Source organism: Puma concolor, chromosome A3 (assembly GCF_028749965.1).
Source record: "Puma concolor isolate L17-30 chromosome A3, mPumCon1.1.hap2, whole genome shotgun sequence".
Classification (NCBI taxonomy): Eukaryota; Metazoa; Chordata; class Mammalia; order Carnivora; family Felidae; genus Puma; species Puma concolor.
The window spans coordinates 7485758-7510289 of NC_141669.1; the positions used below are offsets into that span (position 1 = coordinate 7485758).

General features: G+C 53.7%; 1 protein-coding gene across 2 annotated transcripts; it reads right to left on the minus strand.

The window, feature by feature from the left end:
- Positions 1-1696: 1696 nt before the first annotated feature.
- Positions 1697-24425, minus strand: CYS1 (cystin 1). Of its 2 annotated transcripts, none has more exons than XM_086700004.1 (3): positions 23987-24403; positions 7677-7729; positions 1697-3346 (listed from the first exon to the last, which is right to left on the minus strand). In XM_086700004.1, exons 1-3 carry the CDS (start codon positions 24323-24325, stop codon positions 3232-3234), a joined length of 507 nt encoding a protein of 168 aa, XP_086556130.1. In that variant the 5' UTR covers positions 24326-24403; the 3' UTR covers positions 1697-3231. The 2 variants fall into 2 exon arrangements, with proteins under 2 accessions (XP_086556130.1, XP_086556131.1); XM_086700005.1 differs by lacking the exon at positions 1697-3346 and adding an exon at positions 5348-6845 and having other exon boundaries at positions 23987-24425.
- Positions 24426-24532: the final 107 nt, after the last annotated feature.

The window sequence follows — 24532 nt, forward strand, 5'->3', positions numbered from 1 at the left end:
GGCCAAGACCAGAGTCCGGGCCTCCTCCCTCCACGAGGCGCTCTCCCAGCTCTCGCTGCAGAGAGAAGCCGATCGGCCTCCAGACTGAGCTTGGCTACTTCCAACCCCACGTTTTCCGAGGACGCGTGAGCAGCGGGGCCTGCAGGGTCCAGACCCCAATGGCTCCCTGCACCTGCTCGCCCGGCACTCGGCTCGCTCCTATCACATGTGCATTTTATACCTCCAGGGCCCACCTAGCACAGACCCTGGCGGGGAGCAAACCCTCTTCAGGTACTTGTACAAATTACACACACACACACACACACACACACACACGCCATGGTTCTGTGACCTGTGCTTCACTCGCGTAAGGTGCCACCAAGGTCGTATTATTTTTATTTTCCACTCAGATTCTCTCCTGCCAGATTAGTAGGAACCTCAGCCCTTCCCTCTGTACTTTCTCCGCTTTCCCTACAAACTGTCCGAAGCCTCTTGGGGCTCAGCCAGCCCACGTTGGGATCGTTCCAGCTGCAGCTCCCCAGGGATCGAGCCAAGAAAGCCAAAGCGACGCTGCCACGGGTGATTCTCGCTGCCAAGTGGTGTCACCGCTGACAGCTGGCCACAGGCCCCTGACACTGGTGGAAGTCGGGGTCTGGGCAGGGCAGTCCCGTGCCCTTAGCACTACACGAAACCACGCGCTCCTTCGGTCTCCTGTGTAGCCACACCCCCCCAGACACCGGCTACACGGGGCGTCCGTCAGGACTTACACCGAGTGTCGCCTTTCCTTCCCCGTGTCCACACCCCACAGAAAAAGCAGCTTTTCCTTTCCAGCTCTGGAAACTGAAGATTTCAGCACGCCAGAACATAGAGCCCTGGCCACCTGTCAAGGTGGGATTTGTCCCCAGGGGGTCCAGATGTCACCACACCAAAGGTCTGATTTCGTGTTGCCTCTTTCCTGAGCCTCAGACGTGTTTTATCCTCCCGATGACACCCAAGAAGGCCTTTCTTCTGCCTAATTATCGCCAGAAGAACCTCCACCCACGTGGATTAGACCTTCAGTGGGGCGTCGGCTACACTTCTCCCACGGCCTTTACCTTCTCCAGGGTGAATACGTGTTTCTGGGTGTGCCGGCCCCTGGAGACAGCACGTCGTGCCGAACGGAGACCAGAGCTGACTCACGCACGAACCTGGCATCCAGTGGAGGGCCAGTCTCCAAGTGGCAGGGGCTCGGAAGACGCAGCCCTGGGCAGCATTGAGCAGGGCCTCCAGGGGGGCACAGCCCACGAAAGGCAGCCCGGTGTGAAATGGCTTGAGCCTCTGGACCACAAGGGGCACCTGGGTGGCTCAGTTGGTCGGTTCAGTGTCCGACTTCGGTTCAGCGTCCGACTTCGGCTCAGGACAACTCAGGATGATCTCCCGGTCCGTGAGTTCGAGCCCCGCGTCGGGCTCTGTGCTGACAGCGCGGAGCCTGGAGCCCGTTTCGGATTCTGTGTCTCCCTCTCTCTCTGACCCTCCCCGTTCATGCTCTGTCTCTCTCTGTCTCAAAAATAAATAAGCGTTAAAAAAAAATTTTTTTTAAGTCAACATTAAAAACTTAAAAAAAAAAAAAAAGAAGACACTTTTCTGAATCCAAGAAATTAAAAAAAAAAAAAAAAAAAGACCTGGGAACAACTGCTTTGCTTTGGTTACAGGCATTCACCGTGACTTCCACACAGACTGCAGCCACGACATGAGGAATTTTATTTTCTTAACACTTTCGTGTCCTTAAGGGTTGTGTGAGGTTTCCCCTGGACGAGGCATGGGTATCATCTTTCTCTCGGAAACCGGCTGAACGTTTTCTGCTTTAACAAAATAACGACTTAAACTTGTGAACACTTTACATCATTGAATTCAAGGCCTTGTCCTTGAATAACATTTTAACTTCTCTTAAAAGGAATGTTTCATATTATTAAAACAGTAATGGCTGTCATCTCTGATCAAAAGAGAGGATTGGGGCTTGGATGGGGCATAGCTGTCACTGTCAAGGTCCTGGTCCATCCCTCAGGGGCGGCTGTGGGAAGGCTCCGTCGGGCCCGTCCTCTGGCTCAGCGGGAAGAACCTCCCAGCCATGGAACAGCCCATCAAAGGCTCTCTTGTCGAGTAATAAAAGTTCATGGCAACATCCGCCTGCCGATGACGGCAGCAGGCCCGTGGGTCTGGGGACGGTGCCAACGGGCCCTTCGTCAGCTCCCGAGATGCTCTCGCACCTTGCGGGCGACGCCGGGGAGGTGGTAAATGCAACAAGCTGAGACCCATCCTGGTTTCGGCCACAGCTGACGTCGCCCCCACGTGCTCCTTTGTTCTGACGCCCTTCTACCTTCTACCCGGTGGGAAGAGAGTAAAACAGTCCCGTCAGGCCGTGGTCTGCCGAGAGCGGGTGTCCCTCAAGACCTCCTACAGGTGCACAGGGGCGCCCACCCTCAGCAGGCGGGGGGCAGCCCTGTGCCCCAGCGGGTGGCGGAACAGCAGGGATCAAGGAAGCCCGGAATTGTCTAATTCCAGACTGTCAGGGCCAGAATGCCCGGAAGAGCTTCCAGGACCCACTTTCTGGAGAGGGAAACTGAGGCCCACAGGGGAAAGTGGCTGCAAGGGACTGCGAGAGGGAGGATCAGAACTCGGGGCTCCAGCTCCCGGCCCTGTGCTCCCCTCTGTCACCCAGGCCCAGCACCAGGAAGGAAGCATCACATGAGGTCTGAAGCTTAGACTCAATCCCTCCTACCCCAAGGGAGGCTGGGGCCCCGGGGGCCTGGGTCTCACCTGGGAGCTGGTTAGAAATGCAGAGTCTAGGCCCTGCCCCGGGACCCACAGAGGGCAGCTGGAGCCGGTGAGCCGGTGAGCTGTGCCCAGCCCAGACAGAGAGAGGGCCATCGGAGAGGGGAAGGACCTTGTAGACAAGCCCTCCCCGGGGACTGAGAGGAGCCTCTGGGAGATCCCCTGCCCACGCACCTGTGGGGCAGCCCCGGGGTCTCTCTTCAGGCCATTGTCGGCACGACGGACCCCTGGAGCCAGCTTGCTGGAAGCCGGGTCTTTTGAAAGAGCCGGGAGTAACTGCGTGTTGGAGGGGGCTCAGCTCCAGCCAGAGCCTGGACAGGGGGAGGTGAGGCGCCACCCCAGTCCGGTCAGGTGGGACCGGTGGCGGAGGCGGGCGGGGGCGGGGGCGGGAGCAGGGGGGCCTGCCAGGCGGCGGCAGCGGCCTCAGCGGCCTCAGCGGCCTCAGCGACAGTATTCCTGCTCGATGCTGGCCATCAGCGCCTCCTCTGAGTAGTCATACGAGACGGCGGGGATGTCCGACTGCCCGTCTGGCCTGCCGTGGCTGCCGTCTGGGGCTCTGCGGGCCGGAGACACGGACAGGGTGTCAGGAGGTAAGATGTCACCTTCAAACTCGTCATCTCTACAATGGCCCCTTCGTGGACTCCTGATCCGTCCTAAGACCCAAACTGAAAACCTTTGTGGGATACCTTCGTAATCTTTTCCATGAGCAGGCCTCTGCCTACTTCTCTGGCTTCGTTGCCCATGACATTATCCGCTAAGACCTCACTTCCCCCTACTTACCCAGGTGAGGAAGCCAGCGGCTGGGAAGTTTAAGGGTCAGGGCCCTCAGGGTAGAAGGGCCAGGGGTCAAATCCCAGCTCTGTCACTTACTAGCTCTGCGACCCTGGCCGAGGCATTTGCAGCTCTGAGCATCAAATGTTTTCCCTCTAAAACGGAGCTGTGTTCAGGGGCGCCTGGGTGGCTCCGTTGGTTCAGCGTCAGACTTCGGCTCGGGTCATCATGTCACAGTCCATGAGTTCGAGCCCCACGTGGGGGCTCTGTGCCGACAGCTCGGAGCCTGGAGCCTGCTTCGGATTCTGTGTCTCCCTCTCTCTCTGCCCCTCCCCAGCTGGCTCTCTGTCTCTCTCTCTCTCTCAAAAAATAAATAAAAAATACAATATGATACCATACAACAAAATAAAACGGAGCTGGGTCCATAAATTCATTCTAGGGCATAAATAATATCGTGTGCAGACAGCGTGTGACACTGAAATCTTACACGCTGCACAGCCCCTCGCAAATGTGACTGACTGCAGACATCCGTTTGCCTGACTGACGCGCTGGGCCTGCGCCCTCGGGGGTCACACAGGAGGTGCGGCATTCGGACAGGACTGGACGCGGGAGAAGCGACTACAGTCAGACCCCTGTTCCTGCTACCCAGCCTTCAGAAAGTGCTTCCCTCCAGCCTACACCTGATGGTTCACCCCCTGACTTTCTGGACTTTGTAGGGACTTTTGGGTGGTGTTCGCTGTACCCCAAACTTCCCTTTCCTTCCGGCCGCTCCCCGGTCGTGTCGCAGGGACCTCCCACCTGCCTGCCGGAGGCTCGCTGCTGTGCTGGAGAGGGAGCCCGCACTGCCCTGCCGGTCGGAGGGCTGGGCCGGCTCCCCCCTTCCAGGTCCGTTTCCCCACCTATGAACACAGGTGGCCGGGCTGGGGGATCTTCAGCGGCAGGTGCAGACCGGAGCCACCGCGATCGCCAGGCTTCCCCTCCTGGGGCCTCAGTTTCTGTGGCCCAATCCCCAGAGACCTCAGGGGAGGCCAGCCGTGTCCGCAAAGCCAGCCTGACCGGCCCAGCCCTGATGCTTCTACATGTCTCCGCCCTCGTCCCTCAGAAGGACGCAGATGTCATCAAGGATGATCAGGTCTCGGGGGTCAAAGGTTTTCACGTTTGGTCAAGGCCCCCGTGGCCCAGGTTTACATCAAACAGGCCTTTCCAAGAAGCATCTGTGAGATGCCTACTATGTGCCCAGTGCTGTGAGGGACCAGGGATGAGTCAGAGACCCATCCTGCCTTCCTGAGGCTGGGCGAGGGTATAAGCCCGCCTGTCCTGTGTAGCTGCTACGTTACAGGTCACAAGTGTGGAGGCTGGGTGGCAATCAAGGAGGGAGAGACGCCAGCTTGATGAGGACAGAGGGGAGGGAGAGAGTTTGGGGGGGGGGATATATTTTAACCGGGCTTTGAAGGATTTTGCTCATCAACATTTTATTACAAAGACTTCCAAGCATAGAGAAAGGTTGAAATTGTAGATCCAACGATTAAGTAAATACATTATTTTTTTTTTTTTTTGCTGTATTTATCACAACATCCACTTCATCTGATTTCTGCAGGTATTTCATAGCAAACTGCAGATGTTAGGATATTTCTCCCAGAAATGCCGCTCTGACAGGTTCTGACAGCAGAGCTGGGGGTGGGGGAGGAGGCAGGGAAGGAAGTGTGGCCGCCGCCGCCGCCGCCGCCGCCCCAGAGAGCTGCATGGGGGGGGGGGGGGGAGTGGGGAGAAGGGCCACGGAGGAGCCACAGCAGGTGTGGGGCAGGAGACCTGCTGCTCACTCCCCGAGGGGGTTCTCCTGAAAGGCCGCGGAGCCCAAGTTTGGGGACCAGAGGCAGGCTGCCACCTGTCCTGACCTTGGGGAGGGTCAGCGCCCCCACAGAGCTTGCCTCTGTGACCCTGTCCTCCTTCCCAAGGCACCGGGGCAGGCCGACAGAGCCTGACAGGGCCAGCAAGTAAGTAGACTCCTGGGGAAGGTGGGGACACCTGAGGGGCGTCCTGGAGTGTGGCCTCTTCTCTCGAAAAGAAGAAATTCATTTGTGGCAGAATTTAACCCTTCTAAATTCCTTGGGTTGGTGGAAACTGGAGAAAGTCACGCTAATTCTCTTTAAAATCAGTGGAAATATTCATCCAGGACTGAGCTGCGGGCGGTTTGTTCCTGGGGACCCATAGGCAGGCCTGTCCCCATGTCCCCAGGTCCCCAGGAAAGAGCCACATGCTCGGGCGCCCCCCGGGGCAGGTGTTACAGTGGGACATGCTGTCCCGCCCCAGCTCACGAGACCACACCCGGCTGCCAAGGGCGAAGCCCACTTCCTCCAGGCAGGCAGAGCCGTGAGAAGGGTTTGAAGGAGGCCCGGGGCTCTCCGTGATGCTGATAAGGCTCTGGGCCTTGACTGCTGGTGCAGGGGTGGGGGTGGGGGTATGTGCTCTCACCGCTTCACCCTCTACGCCAAGTTGGGGTCCCAGCAGGCACTTAGTGCCCTCTCTACAACCCAGACCTTCCCGCCCTCCGTGCCCTCACCGCCCTGTGCCCAGATACCACCTGCCTGCACACGGCGTCCTCGGCTAGAGAGGCTACTCTGACCGCCCCCTCCCCTCGGTGAACTCCCACGTGCCTTCAAACCATTGTCATCGTCCCCAACTCCTCCGTGAGCCCTCAGGCTGCTCCTGTCCCCTCTCTGACCACTGCCTGCACTTCTGAAGAGACCAAGCTCCTCCGGGAAGGACCCCTGCAAACGTGTGTCAGATAAGGGGCCCCTGGGTGGCTCAGTCCGTTAAGCAGCTGACTTCAGCTCAGGTCATGATCTCACGGTCTGTGAGTCTGAGCCCCACGTCGGGCTCCGTGCTGACAGCTCGGAGCCTGGAGCCTGCTTCGGATCCCGTGTCTCCCTCTCTCTCTCCTCCTCCCCTGCTCAGTCTCTGTCTCTCAAAAATAAATAAACGTGAAAAAAAAATTTTTTTTTTTTAATGTGTGTTAAATAAGGGAAACCAGCAGGGTTCTTGCCCTGAAACCATTTGGAATCAGTAAGAAAAATAGCTGTTAAGCCCAAAGTTTGACACCTGTCCCCACCCATGGTCCTGGATACCACAGTCACCCACATGCCAGTGACAGGGCGGATCACGGTCATCAGACTGGAGGTGAGGAAGCCAGGAGGGCAGGGTCCGGGGGGGAACAGAACAGGGGCCCAAAGTCATTGCCTCCTGCTGGGCTGCTGGTCACTCGGCCCAGAGCCAGGCGGGATGGCCTGGAACAGACAGAGAAGGCCTCGTCTCCGGGCCTGGGGTCCTCAGCTAACCCTACAGGGGTTTTAAAAGCACTTTCCCGAGAAAATTGTAATGCCATCACAGGAGACCCATCTGTCATCCCTTCAGGGTATAAACTCCTGAAGGCTGAGGCCCACGTCTCCTCCACAAATGCGCCCCTGCACACAGTTTCGGAGTGAACGAACGCCCTGGATGACCTGGGTCAGGCTGGCCTTTCTCAGGAGGAAGATCAACGTGGCTGGGAGGTGTAGGGCTTCTGAGCTCCTGTGGCTGGGGCCCTCCCTGTAAGGACAGGGCCGCATCTGGACGGCGACCTGTGAGCCACAAGGGCTCTGCGGGCAGCTGGAGCCAACACAAGAACCTGTGGCTTCGGGGACATCGGGTCGGGGGGGGGGGGCTCAGTCGGTTAAGTGTCTGACTCTTTTTTTTTTTTTTTTTTTTTTTAAACGTTTATTTATTTTTGGGACAGAGAGAGAGACAGAGCATGAACGGGGGAGGGGCAGAGAGAGAGGGAGACACAGAATCGGAAACAGGCTCCAGGCTCCGAGCCATCAGCCCAGAGCCCGACGCGGGGCTCGAACTCACGGACCGCGAGATCGTGACCTGGCTGAAGTCGGACGCTTAACCGACTGCGCCACCCAGGCGCCCCTAAGTGTCTGACTCTTAAGTGTCAGGTCATGATCTCTCAGTTCACGGGATCGAGACCCGCATGGGGCTCTGCGATGATGGTGTGGAGCCTGCTTGGGACTCTCTCTCCCCCTCCCTCAAAGTAAATGGCAGAGGCAACGTGCTGGCCCCAACCTATCACTTACCCGTAGACACTGCTGCTCCCTGGGTGGTCGTCAGCGCTCTGCTTTGAGGACACCTGGAAAAGGACAAAAGGAAGGAGCATCAAAATGCGCCCCGCCTAACGGCCTTCTGCCGGGCCGATGACGGCCACCACCCCGTTCAACCCGGGACTAGGCAAGCCAGCGCCGAAAAGTTGCCCTCCCGCTTTCTAGTTCGTCCGCTTATTTCACAGGTGGGAGGGCTGAGGCTGGGGGAGGGGGCGACTTTGCAAAGCTCACACAAGGCAACTCCCTGCCTCCCAGCCAGGTACCCCTGCTACCCCCCATCTCTCGTCTCCAGGGGTCACCGTCCGCCGTCCTCTCTGCTCGGCCAAGCTGTCTCTGTCCCCAGACAAGGGTGCACGGACACGGTGCACAGCTGTGTGTGGGCTTTTCCGGGAGTCAGTGCCTCGCCCCATAGGTCGCACACAACTTTAGAACGAGCCTGAACACCTGCTCATGCAAGTCTTCCCCCGCCCCCCTTTTTTTTTAAAAAGAGTCTTGACCACCCTTGGTTCTTTGCATTTCCCTATATACGTATGGAGACCAACTTGTCACACTTTATGGGAAGAAAAAATCTTGGGGATTTTGTTGGGTTTATATTAAACTATGGATCATTTGGAGGGAACTGATATCTTCTCCATTCATTCAGGGCTTCTTTAATTGAGTCTTTTTTTTTTTTTTTTTAGCAACGATTTTTTTTTTTTAATTTTTTTTCGACGTTTATTTATTTTTGGGACAGAGAGAGACAGAGCATGAACGGGGGAGGGGCAGAGAGAGAGGGAGACACAGAATCAGAAACAGGCTCCAGGCTCTGAGCCATCAGCCCAGAGCCCGACGCGGGGCTCGAACTCACGGACCGTGAGATCGTGACCTGGCTGAAGTCGGACGCTTAACCGACTGCGCCACCCAGGTGCCCCGCAACGATTTTTTTAAGTGGATTTATTATTTTTTTCTTTTTGAGAAAGAGAGAGAGCAAGAGAGAACGGTGGAGGGACAGAGAGAGAGGGGGAGAGAGAATCCCAAGCAGGTTCCACACTTGGGGCTCGATCCCACAAACTGTGAGATCATGATCTGAGGCAAAACCAAGAGCTTGACTGACTGAGCCACCCAACACCCTTAGTTTAGTCTTTGAAGGAATTTTTTCATTTTCCCTGTGGGGACCATTGGACCAGTTCCTAGATGGTTGGTGTTTGCAATGCTATTATCAACAACATCTTTTTATTTTTATTTTTATTTTTTTAAATTAATTGTTTTCTGAGGGAAAGAACACGACTGCACACAAGAGGGGAGGGGCAGAGGGAGAGAATCTTAAGCAGGCTCTATGATCAGCATAGAGCCTGATGTAGGGCTTGATCTCACGACCGTGAGATCATGACCTGAGCTGAAACCAAGATTCTGATGCTTACCCAACTGAACCATCCAGTCGCTCCATCAACATCATCTTTTTTTTTTTTTAATGTTTATTTATTTTTGAGAGAGAGAGACACAAAATCTGAAGCAGGGTCCCAGCTCTGAGCTGTCGGCACAGAGCCCGACATGGGACTCGAACTCATGAACCAAACTGTGGGATCATGACCTGAGCCGAAGTCGAATGCTTAACCAACTGAGCCACCCAGGAGCCCCTACGTCATCTTTTTAAAATAAAATTTTATTTTATATCTCTTGTTGTTGCAAAAATATAACAGAAATGTATATATTGGTGAGGGGGGTGGTCAGTGAACTTACCAATTCACTTGTTAATTTTAATAATCTACTTATAGATTCTCTTTGTATTGTTTTTGTTCCCATTCACATTCTCTGGGAATAATGGCCATTTGATTTCCCCCTAACCTTTCTGTACTTCTGGCACCACATGGAAAGAGGTGATGATAACAGCCATCTTTGTCTTGCTCCCTTATTGAAAGGGAAAGTTTCTATTGTTCCACAGCATAACATCTGCTGTAGTTTTTTTCTCGAGCATTCTTGATCCGACCCTCATCTGGCTGCTATGCTCGGGGTCATTTCTCCAGTTCTGTCTTCCAGCTCGCCAATCTTCTCTTTGTGCCTGTCTAATCTCCCGCTAACCTGTACCTCTCAGGACCTTTAACTTTGTTTATTCTAGCTTCCATTTCTACAAGTTCTGTTTGGTTCTTTTTCAAATATACTAGGTCACTTTCTCTAGGCCCTTGTCCTTTGCAGGTATTTTCTTTAAACAGAATAAACATAAATTGATTATAACCTGTGCCTGGTAATCCAAATAACTGAGGTCTTCACTGATCTATTTTTTCAAGATTTTATTTTGGGAGCACCCGAGTGGCTCAGTTGGTTGAGCATCCGTTCGACTCTTGATTTGGTTCCAGTCATCAGTCCAGGGTCGTGAGATTGAGCCCCACACTGGGCTCCGTGCTAAGCGTGGAGCCTGCTTAATATTTTCTTTCTTTCCCTCTGCCCCTCTCCCATGCTCACACAAGCTCTCTCTCTTTCTCTCCCAAATAAATGAAATGCAAACATTTTTTTAATTTTATTTTTAAGTAATCTCTACACCCAATGTGGGGCTCAAACTCACAACACTGAGATCAAGAATTACTCTCTCCACCAACTGAACCAGCCAGGTGCCCTTCTGACTATTATTTCTTCTAGTTTCCACTGGGTCCCTTGCATAGTTGGGTTTTTTTTTAACGTTTTATTTATTTTTGAGAGAGAGAGGGAGAGAGCACAAGCAAGGAGGGGCAGAGAGAGAGAGAGAGAGAGGGACAGAGTATCCAAAGCAGGCTCTGTGCCAACAGTGGAGAGCCTGACGTGGGGCTCAAACTCACCAACAGTGAGATCATGACCTGGGTAGAAGCTGGACACTCAACTGACTGAGCCACCCAGGTGCCCCACAGTCGGTTATTTTTTTTATGGTTTGCTGCTCATTGTCCCTGGAAACTTCTTTGTGAGTATCCTCTGAGGCCTAAGAGTAAGATGACTTTTGCCAGGCACCTCAGGGGCGTTTCCAGTCTGGGACCACTTGAGATTAAACCTATGCATTCAGGCCTGGTATAGGGACCTTACTTATTCTGCAGACATTGGGAAGGTTTAAAGGTTTTGTGTTTTCATTGTAATAGTACAGCAATTGTGTTCCTCATTCCATGATCCTACACTGTGAAAAGAGAGGACTTTGCCTCCATAGGATGCTGTTTATATTCTCTCCACATTCTCTTTCAAAGCCCCCCTCCCTCCTCTGAGTCGGAGATGTAATCACACAGATCAATCATTCAGCAGCCATTCACCCAGCGCCCTCAGCGCTCTACCAGCTGCCATGGAGACATGCGCTCCACGTTCTTGAGGTGCTGGCGACGTCACTGGAGAAGTAAGTCTTAGACACATTAAACAGCTGGCAATATGTGTAAGAGCACAGAGACTGTGGGGGTGTGCAGTTGAATAGTGTGGGCATGTGGTAGTCAAGGGCATGAATTTTGAAAGAGTGATAGACCAAACCCTGCCCTACCAGCTATGAGGTTGTGGGTGGTTTTCCTGACCTTTGCTTTTCTTTCTTTCTTCCCTCCTTCCTTTCTTTCTTTCCCTTCCTTCCTTCCTTCCTTCCTTCCTTCCTTCCTTCCTTCCTCTTTCTTTCTTTCTTCTTTCTTTCTTTTTCTTTCTTTTAATGTTTATTTATTTTGAGAGAGATAGATAGAGAGCTAGTGGGGAAGAGGCAGAGAGAGAGAGGGAGATAGAGAATCCCAAGCAGGCTCCATACTGTCAGCACGGAGCCCAACGTGGGGCTTGAACTCGCAAACTGTGAGATCGTGACCTGAGCCGAAACCAAGAGTCAGACGCTTAATTGACTGAGCCACCTGGGCACCCCTGGCTTCCCATGTGAAACGCAAGTTTTCTGTGAGATATTTTAGGGTGATTCCAAAGTGCCTGGCACTTAGTAAGTTCTCAGTAACTATCAGCTGTTATTGTTTCTATCATCGGACCGATGCTGTATTCTATACTGTCGTCTAGTTATTAACCTGTTAACGTTACTTAGTCCTCCCCAGCAAGAGTATCAGTTCTCCCAAGTTTACAGCTCTCCAAGCTGAGCACACAATAAACACGAAATATTTCCCAAATTAAGTTGTATGTCAAGTTGCTGGGTTGTTATAATGTTGAGTTTAAAATCTGTACAGCAGTCGGCATAGTTGAGTAAAAATAGCATTAATACGGAAAAGGGTTCAAATCTCAGTTCTGCCATTTAATTATGATATGCCTCCGGGTGGATTGTGAGGCTCTCTGGGCCTCAGTCTACCCGTCTGCATAATGGGGACTTACCCATTATCCATCCAGCTCATCCTTAGTGTAACACCCATCCTATCGACGACCAATAAGTATCCGAACCAACGTCCGATCTAGAGTGACGTCTGACAAAGCTCCCCTGGAAGGTAATTGGAGCACATGAAGAGGTTGGCCCAGGGAACATCTTGGTCTTCAACGCGTAAGGAGAGGGTCCGGTACGACATGTTGTTCCCGGAGAAATACGTTCTGACATGTTCCTTGGGAAACGTCCGTGGTGGGAAATGGAAGGAAGCACGCACTGGGTATGTCCTGCCAACCCAGGCCCTGTGGGGGTGGGCAGTGGACGGCCAGCCAGCTTCAATGCATTGTCCGCATTGTTCTTGCCCGCCCAACGCTGTCTGCAAGTGGGGGCCGGCCGCATGGCAGAGGTGCACAGCCCCGTCTCAGGGGTACCCCAAGGGGTACCGCTGCGGCCGCTGGTGACTGGTGATCGTGCTATGGGGGAGCCAATATCATGGCACGTTTCTTTGAACACTCATTGTTGCCTCTGGGGGGTATAAAGATGAAGAGGAGACGACTCCCACGTCAGCAGGGAATTCACAATAGGAAGAGGGACAGAGAGTGGGGGGTGGAGCAAAGACAGAGGACAGGAAGTGATACACACATACACAACTCACACACACACTTACCTCCGCTGCCTCCCGAAGCCACCCATCCCCTCTCAGAGCAGTGCAGACTATCCAAATGCTCTTTTTGGTTGAAAAAAAAAAAAATGCCTTATTGGCGTAAAATACACATAGCCTAAAATTTACCATCGTAACCATTTTTAAGAGTACATTTCGGTATCACATACATTCATAGGGTTGTGCGACCAATCTCAAGAGCTCTTTCCATCCTACAAAACAGAAACTCGGGCTCGTTAAACAACTCCCGGTCCCTGTGCACATCCCTGGTAACCACCCTTCTATTGTCTATGAATCGGAGTGGCCGCCTCATTTAAGAGGAGCCGTACAATATTTGTCCTTTTCTGTCTCGCTTATTTCAGTTGGCATGTCTTTGAGTTGCATCCCTGCTGTAGCATGTGCCGGAATTTCCTTCCTTTTCAAGGCTCAATAATACCCCGCAGGACACACGCACCGTATCTTGTTGATGCCTGCTTTGGATTCTCTTGGGCACGTCGGAAAGTTCTCGTTCATATCGGTACCAACCTGCCTCCCTACAGCTTTCAGTCACTGGGCCCGCGTGCACGCTGAGAGACGCCAGAGAAGAAAAGTAGTCCTTTTACCCAACGACCCTGGAGCTACTTTTTATGGTGTCATCCTGTTTGGACGCTTGTTCCCTCTTGTCAGCTTCTGGAACCAGCTTCTGTCGTCACCTGCTTTGGCTTTCCCCTATACCCCCCAGACGGTGTCATAGGGTTGTTACAAATGTAGTTTCTCCCATCGGGAGGGCAACCGAGGGTCAAACCTTCGCAGGATCAGCCTGACGGGGACGCACTGCCGGCCACGCAGGGCAGCGACGACGCGGAACCGCATCCGCCACGTGAACACCATCCCCCACGTGAACCGCACACCCTACGGCGGGGTTCGGAAGGAAGGTCATACTCTTGCTTTTGTAATTTCCCTGATGGCTCAGCCCTGTTCCGTCTGCTTAACGTTTGCTGAGGCTTCGTTCTGTGCCTGCGGTTCGAACGCGGGGTCCTTTCCTTGCCAGTTTGTTTAAGCCTTTAACTTGACTGTCTCACAGGCGGACTGTGTTAGACGCCCTCCCAGAGACACGGCTTGCAGAAGCCGCCCGGGAGCTTGGATGAAAAGCAAAGACACAGCGGCCCCTGCCGGCCGCTCCGGACCTAGTGCAGCCACGAGTTCCGGCCGCCTGCCAGCTGGCGGCCTGCCACCCCTGGGCCAGACAGACACCGGGCCGGTCGGGGGCCGGTGGGGGGCCGTGGCGCCTGGGCTGGGGCCGGCCGTGGGAACTGGGCTGAGCTCAGGGGAGCGCGTGAGTGCGTATGGGCGGGCGGGGGATGTGTCATCACTCGAGATCTTACCGAGGCTTTGAAGAAGCCAGAGCTGACGGAGAAGCAGAAAAGAGGAGGAGGAAGTGAATAAGACGGTCTCTTGCAGTCTCCTCAGACTCTTACAACTAAGGGTTTTCGAGAAAGGTGAGGTATCAATGGTGGATTTTTAGAAAATCCACTGCAGCTTTTATTTGCCAAAATGTACACATTCTGCTTCTTTTGTTTAGAGATTCCTCCCCACTAAGTCTTCATGGTTAACAGATTTGTATGTATATATACATACACATATCAAGACGCGGTAATTGACATAGAACAAGCCACAGATGCTGAAAGAATTCAATTTGGTTGGCTTCGACAAGTGTATGCCGACCATCATCGCAGTCATGCCCTCTGTGGTCCCTCCTTCCCTCCGCTGCCCTGCTGTCTCCAGGCAACCATCGATCTGCTTCCTGTCACTGCAGATTCGTGTACTTTCTTTGGAAGCCAAGACGCATGGAACCACAGAACGCGCACCCATTTTCTGGCTTCTTTCATTCAGTATAATGATTCTGAGATCCATCCATGTTGTAACAATAACTCACTCCCTTAAAAAAAAAAATAACTTTTTTTTTTTTTTAGGTAAACTCTACACCCAACGCTGGGCTTGAACTCATGACCCTGGGATCAAGAGTCGTGCTCTACAGACTGAGCCAGACAGGCGCCCCAGTAGTTTGCTCCCTTTTGCTGCTGGGTAATATTCCACAGCACGGATAGACTTTCCCCTTCTTCGTTGGTGAAGAATTATCCTTCTTTGAAGCTCACGTTTGTTTGGTTGATTGGGTATTTTATGTTTCATTACGGACATTGGAACACAGGCAGTAGAGAGAACAGTGTAAGGGAATTCCTGGTACCCGACCTCCCGGCCTCAGCCATTTCCAGGGTTTTGCCCTCGGACCCAGCCCTCCCACCGCCAGCGGGCGCTCCTGTCCCCACACAGCCCCTGTCCGCCGCTTCCCAGGGAGCAAACGCTGCGGGCCACGGTGGGTTCTGCAGTAGACCTGTTCTGCATTGTTAAAATGACAACCAGACTTTTTCAAAAACAGGTTCTGAGTTCGAGACCACCAGTCCTGGAGCCCCCCACCCCCCCGCCTCCACGAGGCCCCGCCTTCCGGAGCCCCCACCTCCCTCCACGAGGCCACGCCTTCCGGAGCCCCCACCTCCCTCCACGAGGCCACGCCTTCCGGAGCCCCCACCTCCCTCCACGAGGCCACGCCTTCCGGAGCCCCCACCTCCCTCCACGAGGCCCCGCCTTCCGGAGCCCCCACCTCCCTCCACGAGGCCACGCCTTCCGGAGCCCCCACCTCCCTCCACGAGGCCACGCCTTCCGGAGCCCCCACCTCCCTCCACGAGGCCACGCCTTCCGGAGCCCCTACCTCCCTCCACGAGGCCACGCCTTCCGGAGCCCCCACCTCCCTCCACGAGGCCACGCCTTCCGGAGCCCCCACCTCCTCCACGAGGCCACGCCTTCCGGAAAGGGTTGCGGGAGAGAAGGAAGGCCAGGCGGCGCCGGAGAAGCTAAAAGGGGCGGAATTGGAGGAAAATGACAATAAATTGCATTTATATAGCCTTTTATCACCTTATAAATCACACTCACGTACGTTGATCACATAATTATAAACACCGAGGGCTTGGCTAGACTCACAGATGGGCTACAGTTGGGCCTGTTGCCCACCCTAGGGTCCTCCCCCACCCAGCCGGTGTGTCCTTGCACCGGCAGGGAAATGACCTGGCGAGGATCCTGGGCCTGCCGGACCCTTGGGCAACTCCCCCTGCTGAGCCCCCGAGGCCTCCGATGTAAATGAGATGTGGGCCTCATGGTCTCTCAGGACCCTTCAGTGCTAGCAATCTGATCTTCAAACTAAAGAGACTACCGACGTTGGCCGTCGGAAAAAGAGTCCAGAGGCCACCTTAGCTGGTGGCCTTGGGCTGGGAGCTACCTTCCTTGCCGGTCACGGGCCCCTGGCATTGAGAAACGCAAGAACCCCCCGTTCTGCCCCAGCCACTGCTGGCCCTCCTTCACCGGAGCGCAGGTAGGGCTTGTCCCACGCCCGAATCTGAATCACCTGTCCCAGAAAGTCTTCGCCAGCGCCCCCCGGAGGTCATGCACGCTGCGCGACACCCTGCCCACTGCATTCCTTCACCTCTACGCCCAGCGCTCAGTAGCAATTGCTGAGGCCTGGCGGCGGGCCAGGCGCGGCGGGACCGTGATCTCAGCCCTTAACACAGCTAGCCTCCCCACCCCCACCCCCGCCCCGCCGCCCAGCACAGCAGCCAACAACCTGCGACCTGGAGGGAGGGAGCCCTCTGGGGTCATCTGTCCTACCAGCAGCTCCAGGCACTGTCCCTCTCACGGTTTGAGATCTGTTTTTGTAGATCCCCTGAGGGACAGATTCTTCTTTCAGTGTTTGATGTTCTCCAGGCTTAGCACCCTTCTCCTCCAATCCACATGCTTCTCCGCTCCCTCCCTCTCCTCCCTCCCCCCGCCCCCCACCCCCCACCCCCCCCCCCCCCCCCCGACTGCCTCGGCGGGCGGCGGCAGCGGCCTGTCCACTGGGCTGTCTACACTGGTTGTGAATTTCTGACAGCCCGAGGGAACCGGTCTGACTCGCACATAATTTGCACAACAAAACCTAATTTGCACAACACTGAGCATCATTATCCACTCAACTACACAAGCCAGAAGCCTTGGAGCCTGTCTAAAACCTCCTCTACCTTTGCTTGTCACGCCACGTGTCACTTTGTCTTCTCCCACCTTCTCTGACCTCGATTAGCACAGTACCCTCCTACCTGAGCTGTCCTGCTTCCTGCAGTCTCCTCTCCTCCCCTCCCTCCTGCCGCCTCTGACTTTTCTGAAGGGAGGCTGGCAAGGAGGCTCGAGAAGACAGTGGTGTCTCCAGGGAAGGGAACCCAGGAAAAGGTGGGGACGGTAGAAGGGAAACCCTATTTTCAAGGCACCTTTTACATTTTTTTCTCCTGTGCATGTATATGACCTATTCTGGTTTTTAAATCAACATTTTTAAAAAAATGTTTATTTATTTTTGAGAGAGAGGGCACGGAGGAGGGGCAGAGAGAGAGGAAGACACAGAATCGGAGGCAGGCTCCAGGCTCTGAGCTGTCAGCACAGAGCCCGATGCGGGGGCTCGAACCCACGAACCGTGAGATCATGACCCGGGCGGAAGTCGGACACTTAACGGACTGAGCCACCCAGGTGCCCTGACATTTAAATATAATAAACAACAGGAAACTTCTACCAGCTTCCCACTGCCTACAGGCTGAAGTTCCATCCCTCAGCCTAGAAGGTCATGAAATCATGACCCAAAGCGATACGGTTGCCTTTTATGCTGCATCTGGCCTCACCTTGCTGTCCAGCCACGTTGGGTCACAGGCCATTCTCCTACAGCACCCACATCCCTCCGGGTTTTTCTACACGCTGTTCCCTCTGGATGGAATGTTCCATCCTTTTCCCACTGCTGGAAAACTCAACGGATCCTTTAGAACCAACTCGGGCATCAGGTCCACTGGGAAGACCCCTCCCTTAGATGGGATTATCTGACTCCTTGTGTGTATATAACACCCCCTCCGTGCTCCCGCTGCACGGCTTCCATGCTGAAAGACGCTTGTGCGTTTACACAACCCTCCACAACAGAGTTACGACATTTTTGGGGTCAGCACTATGTTTTACTCTTTAATTAATCCTACATTGATCAAATACCACTTACTACCACTTAAATTTGTGTTCTTTGCTGGGACGCCTGGGTGGCTCAGTTGGTTAAGTGTCTGACTTTGGCTCAGGTCATGATCTCATGGTTCGTGAGTTTGAGCCCCACATCAGGCTCTCTACTGTCAGTACAGAGCCCACTTCAGATCTTCTGTCCCCCTCTCTCTCTGAGCCTCCCCACTTGCATTGTCTCTCAAAAATAAATAAACATTAAAAAAAAAAAAAACTAGTCCACCAACTGATGAATGGATAAAGAAGATGTGGTTTGTATATGCAATGGAATACTACTTGGCAACGAGAAAGAATGAAATCCTGCCATTTGCAACAATGTGGCTGGAACTGGAGGCTATTATGCTAAGTGAAATAAGTCAGTTAGAGAAAGATATGTATTTTCATTCATATATGGAACTTGAGAAACTTAACAGAAGACTATGGGGCAAGGGAAGAGGAAAAAATAGTGTCAGAGAGAGAGGCAAACTATAAGAGGCTCTTAAATACAGAAAACAAACTGAGGGTTGATGAGGGGATGGGGGAGAAGGGAAAATGGGAGATGGGCATTGAGGAGGGCACCTGTTGGGCTGAGCACTGGGTGCTGTATGTAAGCGATGAATCACGGGAATCTACCGCCAAAGCCAAGAGCACATTGTAGACACTGTATGTTAGTTAACTTGACAATAAATTATAATAAGTAAATAAATAGGTAAATAAATAAATAAATGCCATAAATAAATAATAAAAAACTATATAAGGCTGCTGCCAAAAAAAAAAAAAAAATTGTGTTCTTTGCTATAGGTTAGGTCTGAAAGCAGACAGAGGGTAAGTGTCTTCAAAATAGTGGCTTTTTTGCCAAAAGTCTATCATATTACCCATCACTTTTGGGGTTTTTTTTTTGGGGGGGGGGACAGGGGCAGAGGGGGAGAGAGAGAAAGAAAGAGAGAGAATTTTAAGCAGGCTCAAGCTCAGCCCGACATGGGATTCGATCCCACGACCCTGGGATCATGACCTGAGCCCAAATCAAGAGTCAGATGCTCAACTGACTGAGCCACCCAGGCATCCCATTACCTGTCACTTTTTAAGTCTCTCTGTGAGCTACCTTCCAGCCATGAAATTAGTTTGATCGCTCGTTCTCACCATCACATCCCATAGCAGCTGTGAACCAGAATTACTCTGAAGTCCTGGCTGATGGTAATAGACAAGATTGACCCTGGTCTTCCTTTGCTAGAGCAAAATGGAGCCTTTGCAAAAATGGTGGAAGTTGGATTCATTCACCCTAACCAGAAGACGTTATTGGCCTAGACCTTCTTGTAAAAAAAAAAAAAAAAAAAAAAAAAAAAGTGCTACATTTGCAGCAACAATAAAGTTCCCAGAAAGCAAACCTCCCTAGACCTTGAGCGACCCAGATTTATTAGGCAGGGGAGGACAAAGTCTGAACCATAATCTGATAGCAAAGGTGCTGAATTTATGTTCACTGGATGGGAAGCAAAATTTCCTCTTGGAGGGTGCCCTTGAATTTTATTAGCGCACTGAATCTCAAACACTGCACTTATCTAGCCCATTCTGGGACTGAGATTTTATGGCCAATTCAATATCCTGCCAGAGCCATCCTTGGCTATCCACGACTGCTGCTCTGTAAAAAGAAGCCTCCTGAAAGCGGTGACTACACTCTGGCTGCTCGCCTCCCATTCCCCACGAACCACAGCCCATCAGGCTTCCCCCACTGCTCTTCCCCAGGGAACGAGTTCACCCGCTCAAACACCAGCGCCCGGGACGCAGGCAGGTGCCAGCCGGCATCGTTGTAAGCGGTGCCCTGGTCGAAGTTCCGAGCTCCTCTCTTCTGCCAAGTCCCACACTCTTGGCTCCAAACCGCACCTCTCCCCTGAGCGCCAGGCTCTTACAAGGAGAGGGACCCCAGACCTGTCCCTTCCATATGTCCACGTCAGCTGACAGCAGCTACATCCTTCTAGCTGCTCAAACCAAAAACTTTGGGGTCATCTTGGACCCCTTTCTTTCTCACACACCCCACAGCCAATCCACTGGTAAACTGGTCGTCTCTATCTTTAGTCCACGTCCGTAGCCAGCCAGTCCTCACGTCCCACGCTACGGCCCTCTGGTCTCAGGGATCCCTGTGGGAAAAAAAGCCTCCTAACTGGACTCCCAGCTGGGGCCCTGTCACCGCTCCCACTCTGTCTCCAATGTGGCAGCCAGCGTGGGCCTTCAAACGAATCAGGTCGTCCTAGTTCAAAACCCTCCAGGGGCACCTGGGTGGCTCAGTCGGTTAAGCGTCCGACTTCACCTCAGGTCATGATCTAGCGGTCTATGAGTTCGAGCCCCACATCGGGCTCTGTGCTGACAGCTCAGAGCCTGGAGCCTGTTTCGGATTCTGTGTCTCCCTCTCTCTGACCCTCCCCCGTTCATGCTCTGTCTCTCTCTGTCTCAAAAATAAACGTTAAAAATTTTTTTTAATTATAATTTGATTACATAACTTAATAAAACACAAATCCAAAATCATCAGCTTTTCTCACATACTTTTCCCAACCTAAATAGTTTTCAGCCGCAACATCCCACTAAATACTGTTAATTTTAAAGTTCCATGGACTCGGTGAAAGGAATTCTGCCTTGCACCCCTAACACTGCATAGGCAGGAAGTTGGAAATTAATCCAGGACATAATAGACGATGGTTTAGTGAATTAAAGTACATGAATTTGGTGAATATTTTGCATTTATTAAAATAATAATTGGGGCACCTGGGTGGCTCAGTCGGTTAAGCGTCCGACTTCGGCTCAGGTCATGATCTCACGGCTCGTGAGTTCGAGCCCCGCGTCGGGCTCTGTGCTGACTGCTCAGAGCCTGGAGCCTGTTTCAGATTCTGTGTCTCCCTCTCTCTCTCTGACCCTCCCCCGTTCATGCTCTGTCTCTTTCTGTCTCAAAAGTAAATAAACGTTAAAAAATAAATAAATAAATACATAAATAAATAAAATAAAATAATAATTAAGGATATCATGCAGCAAGGGCGCCTGGGTGGCTCAGTTGGTTAAGCGTCCAGCTGCTCAGGTCATGATCTCACGGTTCCTGAGTTCGAGCCCCGCCCAGGGCTGTCGGCTGTCAACACAGAGCCCACTTTGGATCCTCTGCCCCCCTCTCTCTCTGCCCCTCCCCTGTCTCACTCTCTCCTTCAAAAATAAAGAAACTTAAAGAAAATTTTAAAAAATTAAAAAAAAAGAATATTATGCAGCAGTATGAAAAGCTGGTGATGAGATTAAGTATAAAAATTCAAAATAGAATATTGTCATTTCAATGATGTCAACACAATGCTACCAGGACCACCGCAGTAGCCCCTCTATGTAGATATATATCCTTCTATGCCTCTATAGAAAAAGAGATATATGTCATCTATACAGATATATATGATTGACTGAAACACTTCACACACTTCATTTTAAAAATTCCAGTTTTAGAATATGACAATACTTCATGCCTATCCAATAACCTTAACTGTATCAGGAAAACAGCCAAGAATTGAGAAAGAAGACAAAAAAAGAGAACTTGATCAACTGAAGTAATTGCCCCAAACACCAAGGCCCGTGCTTATGTGATTCCACCCCCGAAGGGCAGCGCCCAGAGAGGGCTCCACCAGGTCAGGGGCTACAGAGAGGCTGTGACAGTTGCCAACTGACTGTGGACCAAGGCAGAGACGCATCACAGGTATCACAGCTGGTGGGGACACCTTGATAGTAAGGGTACAGGAGCTGTCAAGAGTCTGATCTCTGCTCTGCCGTAGCTGTGTGGCTTTAGTTAAGTTGCTTGGCCTCTCTGTGCCCGTTTCCTCTTTCCCATCCGTAAAAATGGATGATGATAATGTTAAAGATTAAAAGAGTTCATGCATGTTTGGGACCCCAGTGCACATTAAAATATTGGCTTTAACTATTCTTGAACATAGTCAAATGTAATACATAATATTCAGGATAATGGTTCAGAGATAGTGTACATAATTAGCCTCCAAGAAATTCTCATCAACAGTGGGTAAAATTTTTATTTTTATTTATTTATGTTTTTAGTGTTTTTATTTATTTTTGAGACACAGAGAGATAGAGCATGAGCAGGGGAGGGGCAGAGAGAGAGGGAGACACAGAATCCGAAATAGGCTCCAGGCTCTGAGCTGTCAGCACAGAGCCCGACGCGGGGCTCGAACTCACAGACCGCGAAATCATGACCTGAGCCGAAGTCGGCCGCTTAACCGACTGAGCCACCCAGGCGCCCCAAGGAGCTTTCTTACAGATCGAATAATCTGTGATTCTAGGATCCACTCAAGAAAGATTTATGGCACAGAGGATACATATAATCCACATCCATAAGAACAACCACTGCTGGCTGATTTTACCTTTAGGTGCCTCTGGACTGGATCTCCCCTTCAGCCCCCTGGCTGTCCTGCTTCACCCAGGACCTGCTCACCAGACCACTGAGGCAGCCCCCAGCTGGCCATTTGGGCTCCAGGCTTGCTTGGCCCAGCCCCTCCCACAGCTGCTTGTGTAATCTTCCCAAAACACAGAAGATCACTCTGCCTCCCCCTTCAAAGACACCCAGAGCTTTCATGGCAAAGTCTGAACTCCCTCCCATGGGAAAGTCCTAGCATGACCTATGACAGCATGGCACGCACCCTTTGGGGCCTCTTCAACCCATGTCCCCGCCACCCACAGACTGTGCACCGCCGACCCCACCCCCTCGCCTTTGCACATGCACTGGGGTTCTCTCTGCACAGATGCCTTCCTCTCCTTGGCTCATTTGCCCGGCTCATGCCACAGATCCTTCCAGAGTCGGGTCCACTGCTGTCCTTCTGGAGGGCGACCCTGGCTTCTCCAGGGGGCTCCTCCTGTGGACTCTTTATGCAGGTCTGTCTCTGCTTTTTGTCGGGTCTCCCCCCCCCCCCCCTTTCAGGCAAGGACCGAGTGCCATCCGTGCCTGCTTTAGCACCTGGAGCGGTGCCGGGCACACAGAAACGTCTGCAAGGGTGAGTGAGGCGGCCCTGCACCCCGAGACTCACCGTGATGCTCAGCAAATCAGGGGAAATCCATTCTTTTTGTTTCTTTCCCCTTTTCACTTGGGAAGTTTCCACGGCACCGGAAGACAGAGCGCTAAGTGATTGCCTCCATGCTGTCTCAGAATTTCCCCCCAATTTCTCAACTGCGTAGCCACCTTCAGGGTTATATAACTGAATGGTGACGTAGTCCTGAAGGAATCTCGTGAACTAATCAAGTCCCACCTACTACCGCTCACTTTGGGAGGATGCAGGGGACGGGTCAGGGGACCCGGAGGAAGTCGTCCGGCACTGTCTGCCTTGAACCGTTGCTCTTCCCCAGCCCTCACGGGAGCTTTTTCAGGGTTCTACTGTTTGGTGGCTGCCCGGGAAGATGCCTTCCTCGTGTCCCCCCCTGTCCCCTGCCCCACGGTCCCCAGCATTAAGCAAAGCCTTGTGGGGGCTCCAGGGAAGGGGGTGCTGCCTTTGGCGTCCTCCCCAAGCCCAGGAACTGATAGCAAAGGTCTTGTGCATTCTGCTCTGCTGGAGCGGAGACTGCTGCCAAACCGGAGTGCTCGTTTTTATTGTTTTTCTAGAACAACGGGGCTGTTATTACAAGTGTGCTGGAAGACAGGGTGGGGAAGCCAAAAACAGATCCCACAGCATCGTAAACATAGCCGGTAGCTTGGGAATTACTTGACTAGCAAGGCAAGGACCTTGATGTGTCTGACGCGCGGGGCGTTGGGGAGCCACCGTTGGCTACCGGTCCCACCACGTTAACAGCCTCCTCTTGAGACGGGAGCCCTGGCCGGCTCCCACCGGGGCTGGAAGGAGTCTGGGATGCCGGGCCGTGAGGGTGCTCACACGGCTCTAAAAGCCAAGGAAGGCGAGCTCTGGCCGGAAGACAGCCCGGGAGACGCTTATCTGCCAAAGGGTGTGTACTCACCCCCCGCCCCCCGCCAGCTCTTCGAGGCTGCTCCCGGCACGGTCACCCCAAACTCCAGGCAGTGAGACCAGCACCCGGAAGAGGCAGAGAGGGAGACGATCGGGGGGGGGGGGGGGGGGAGAGGGGGGTCAGGGAAGGAGAGGCCCCGTGATCGGTAGAGACCTCGGAGGCATTCGGAGACACGGAGACGGTGGGTGACCCTCGAGGCGGAGGGGGGCAGGGCACCGCGGGCGCGGAGGCGGGTGGGGGCGAGCACGCGGCTGGGGCGCCGGGGGGACAGGGCGCGGCCCCAACGGCTCCGCGGGCCCCGCCGACACTCACCGGGCTCCGGGCGCCGGCTGCGGGTCGGGGCCGCGTCGGGCCCCGCGGGGCCGGCTCGCCCGGGCCCCAGGCCGCCGACTCGGCCAGCAGCTGGTCCAGCAGGCGCAGGGTCTCGTCCCCGCCGTCGGGGGGCGCCGCGGGGCCCGGGTCGGGGCCGGGGTCGGCCGCCCGCTCGGCCGCCTCCGCCTCCCGGGCCTCCTCCGGGGCGGCCGCCGCCGTCGCCGAGACCACAGGCCGCGTCCCTCCCTCCGAGGCTGCCCCGCCGGGTCCCGCAGGCCGGCTGTCGGGGCCGCGCAGCCGCCTCAGGGCCCGGCCGCTCCGGCTGCTGCCGCTGCCCATGGCGCCCCCGCCGCCCGCCGAGCAGGCCCGTCTCCCCGCAGGAGCGCGGCCCCGGGGCGGGAGCGCGGCCGGGGCGGGGACGCGGGAGGGGGCGCGGCCGGGGCGGGGGTGCGGGCCCGGAATAGAGGGGAGGGGGGACGCGATCCGGGAATGGGGGCGGCGAATCGGGGGGGGGGGGGTGCGGCCGGGGGATGGGGTCGCGGACCC

Excerpts from the sequence above, each read along its gene's own strand:
- CYS1 (XM_086700005.1), bottom strand. The coding sequence starts at position 24,325 with ATGGGCAGCGGCAGCAGCCGGAGCGGCCGGGCCCTGAGGCGGCTGCGC. Across the intron at positions 7,730-23,986 it reads CAGCCGGCGCCCGGAGCCCG|GTGTCCTCAAAGCAGAGCGC; the intron begins GTGAGTGTCGGC and ends GTCCTTTTCCAG. Across the intron at positions 6,846-7,676 it reads GGGAGCAGCAGTGTCTACGG|GCCATCCCGCCTGGCTCTGG; the intron begins GTAAGTGATAGG and ends TGTCTGTTCCAG.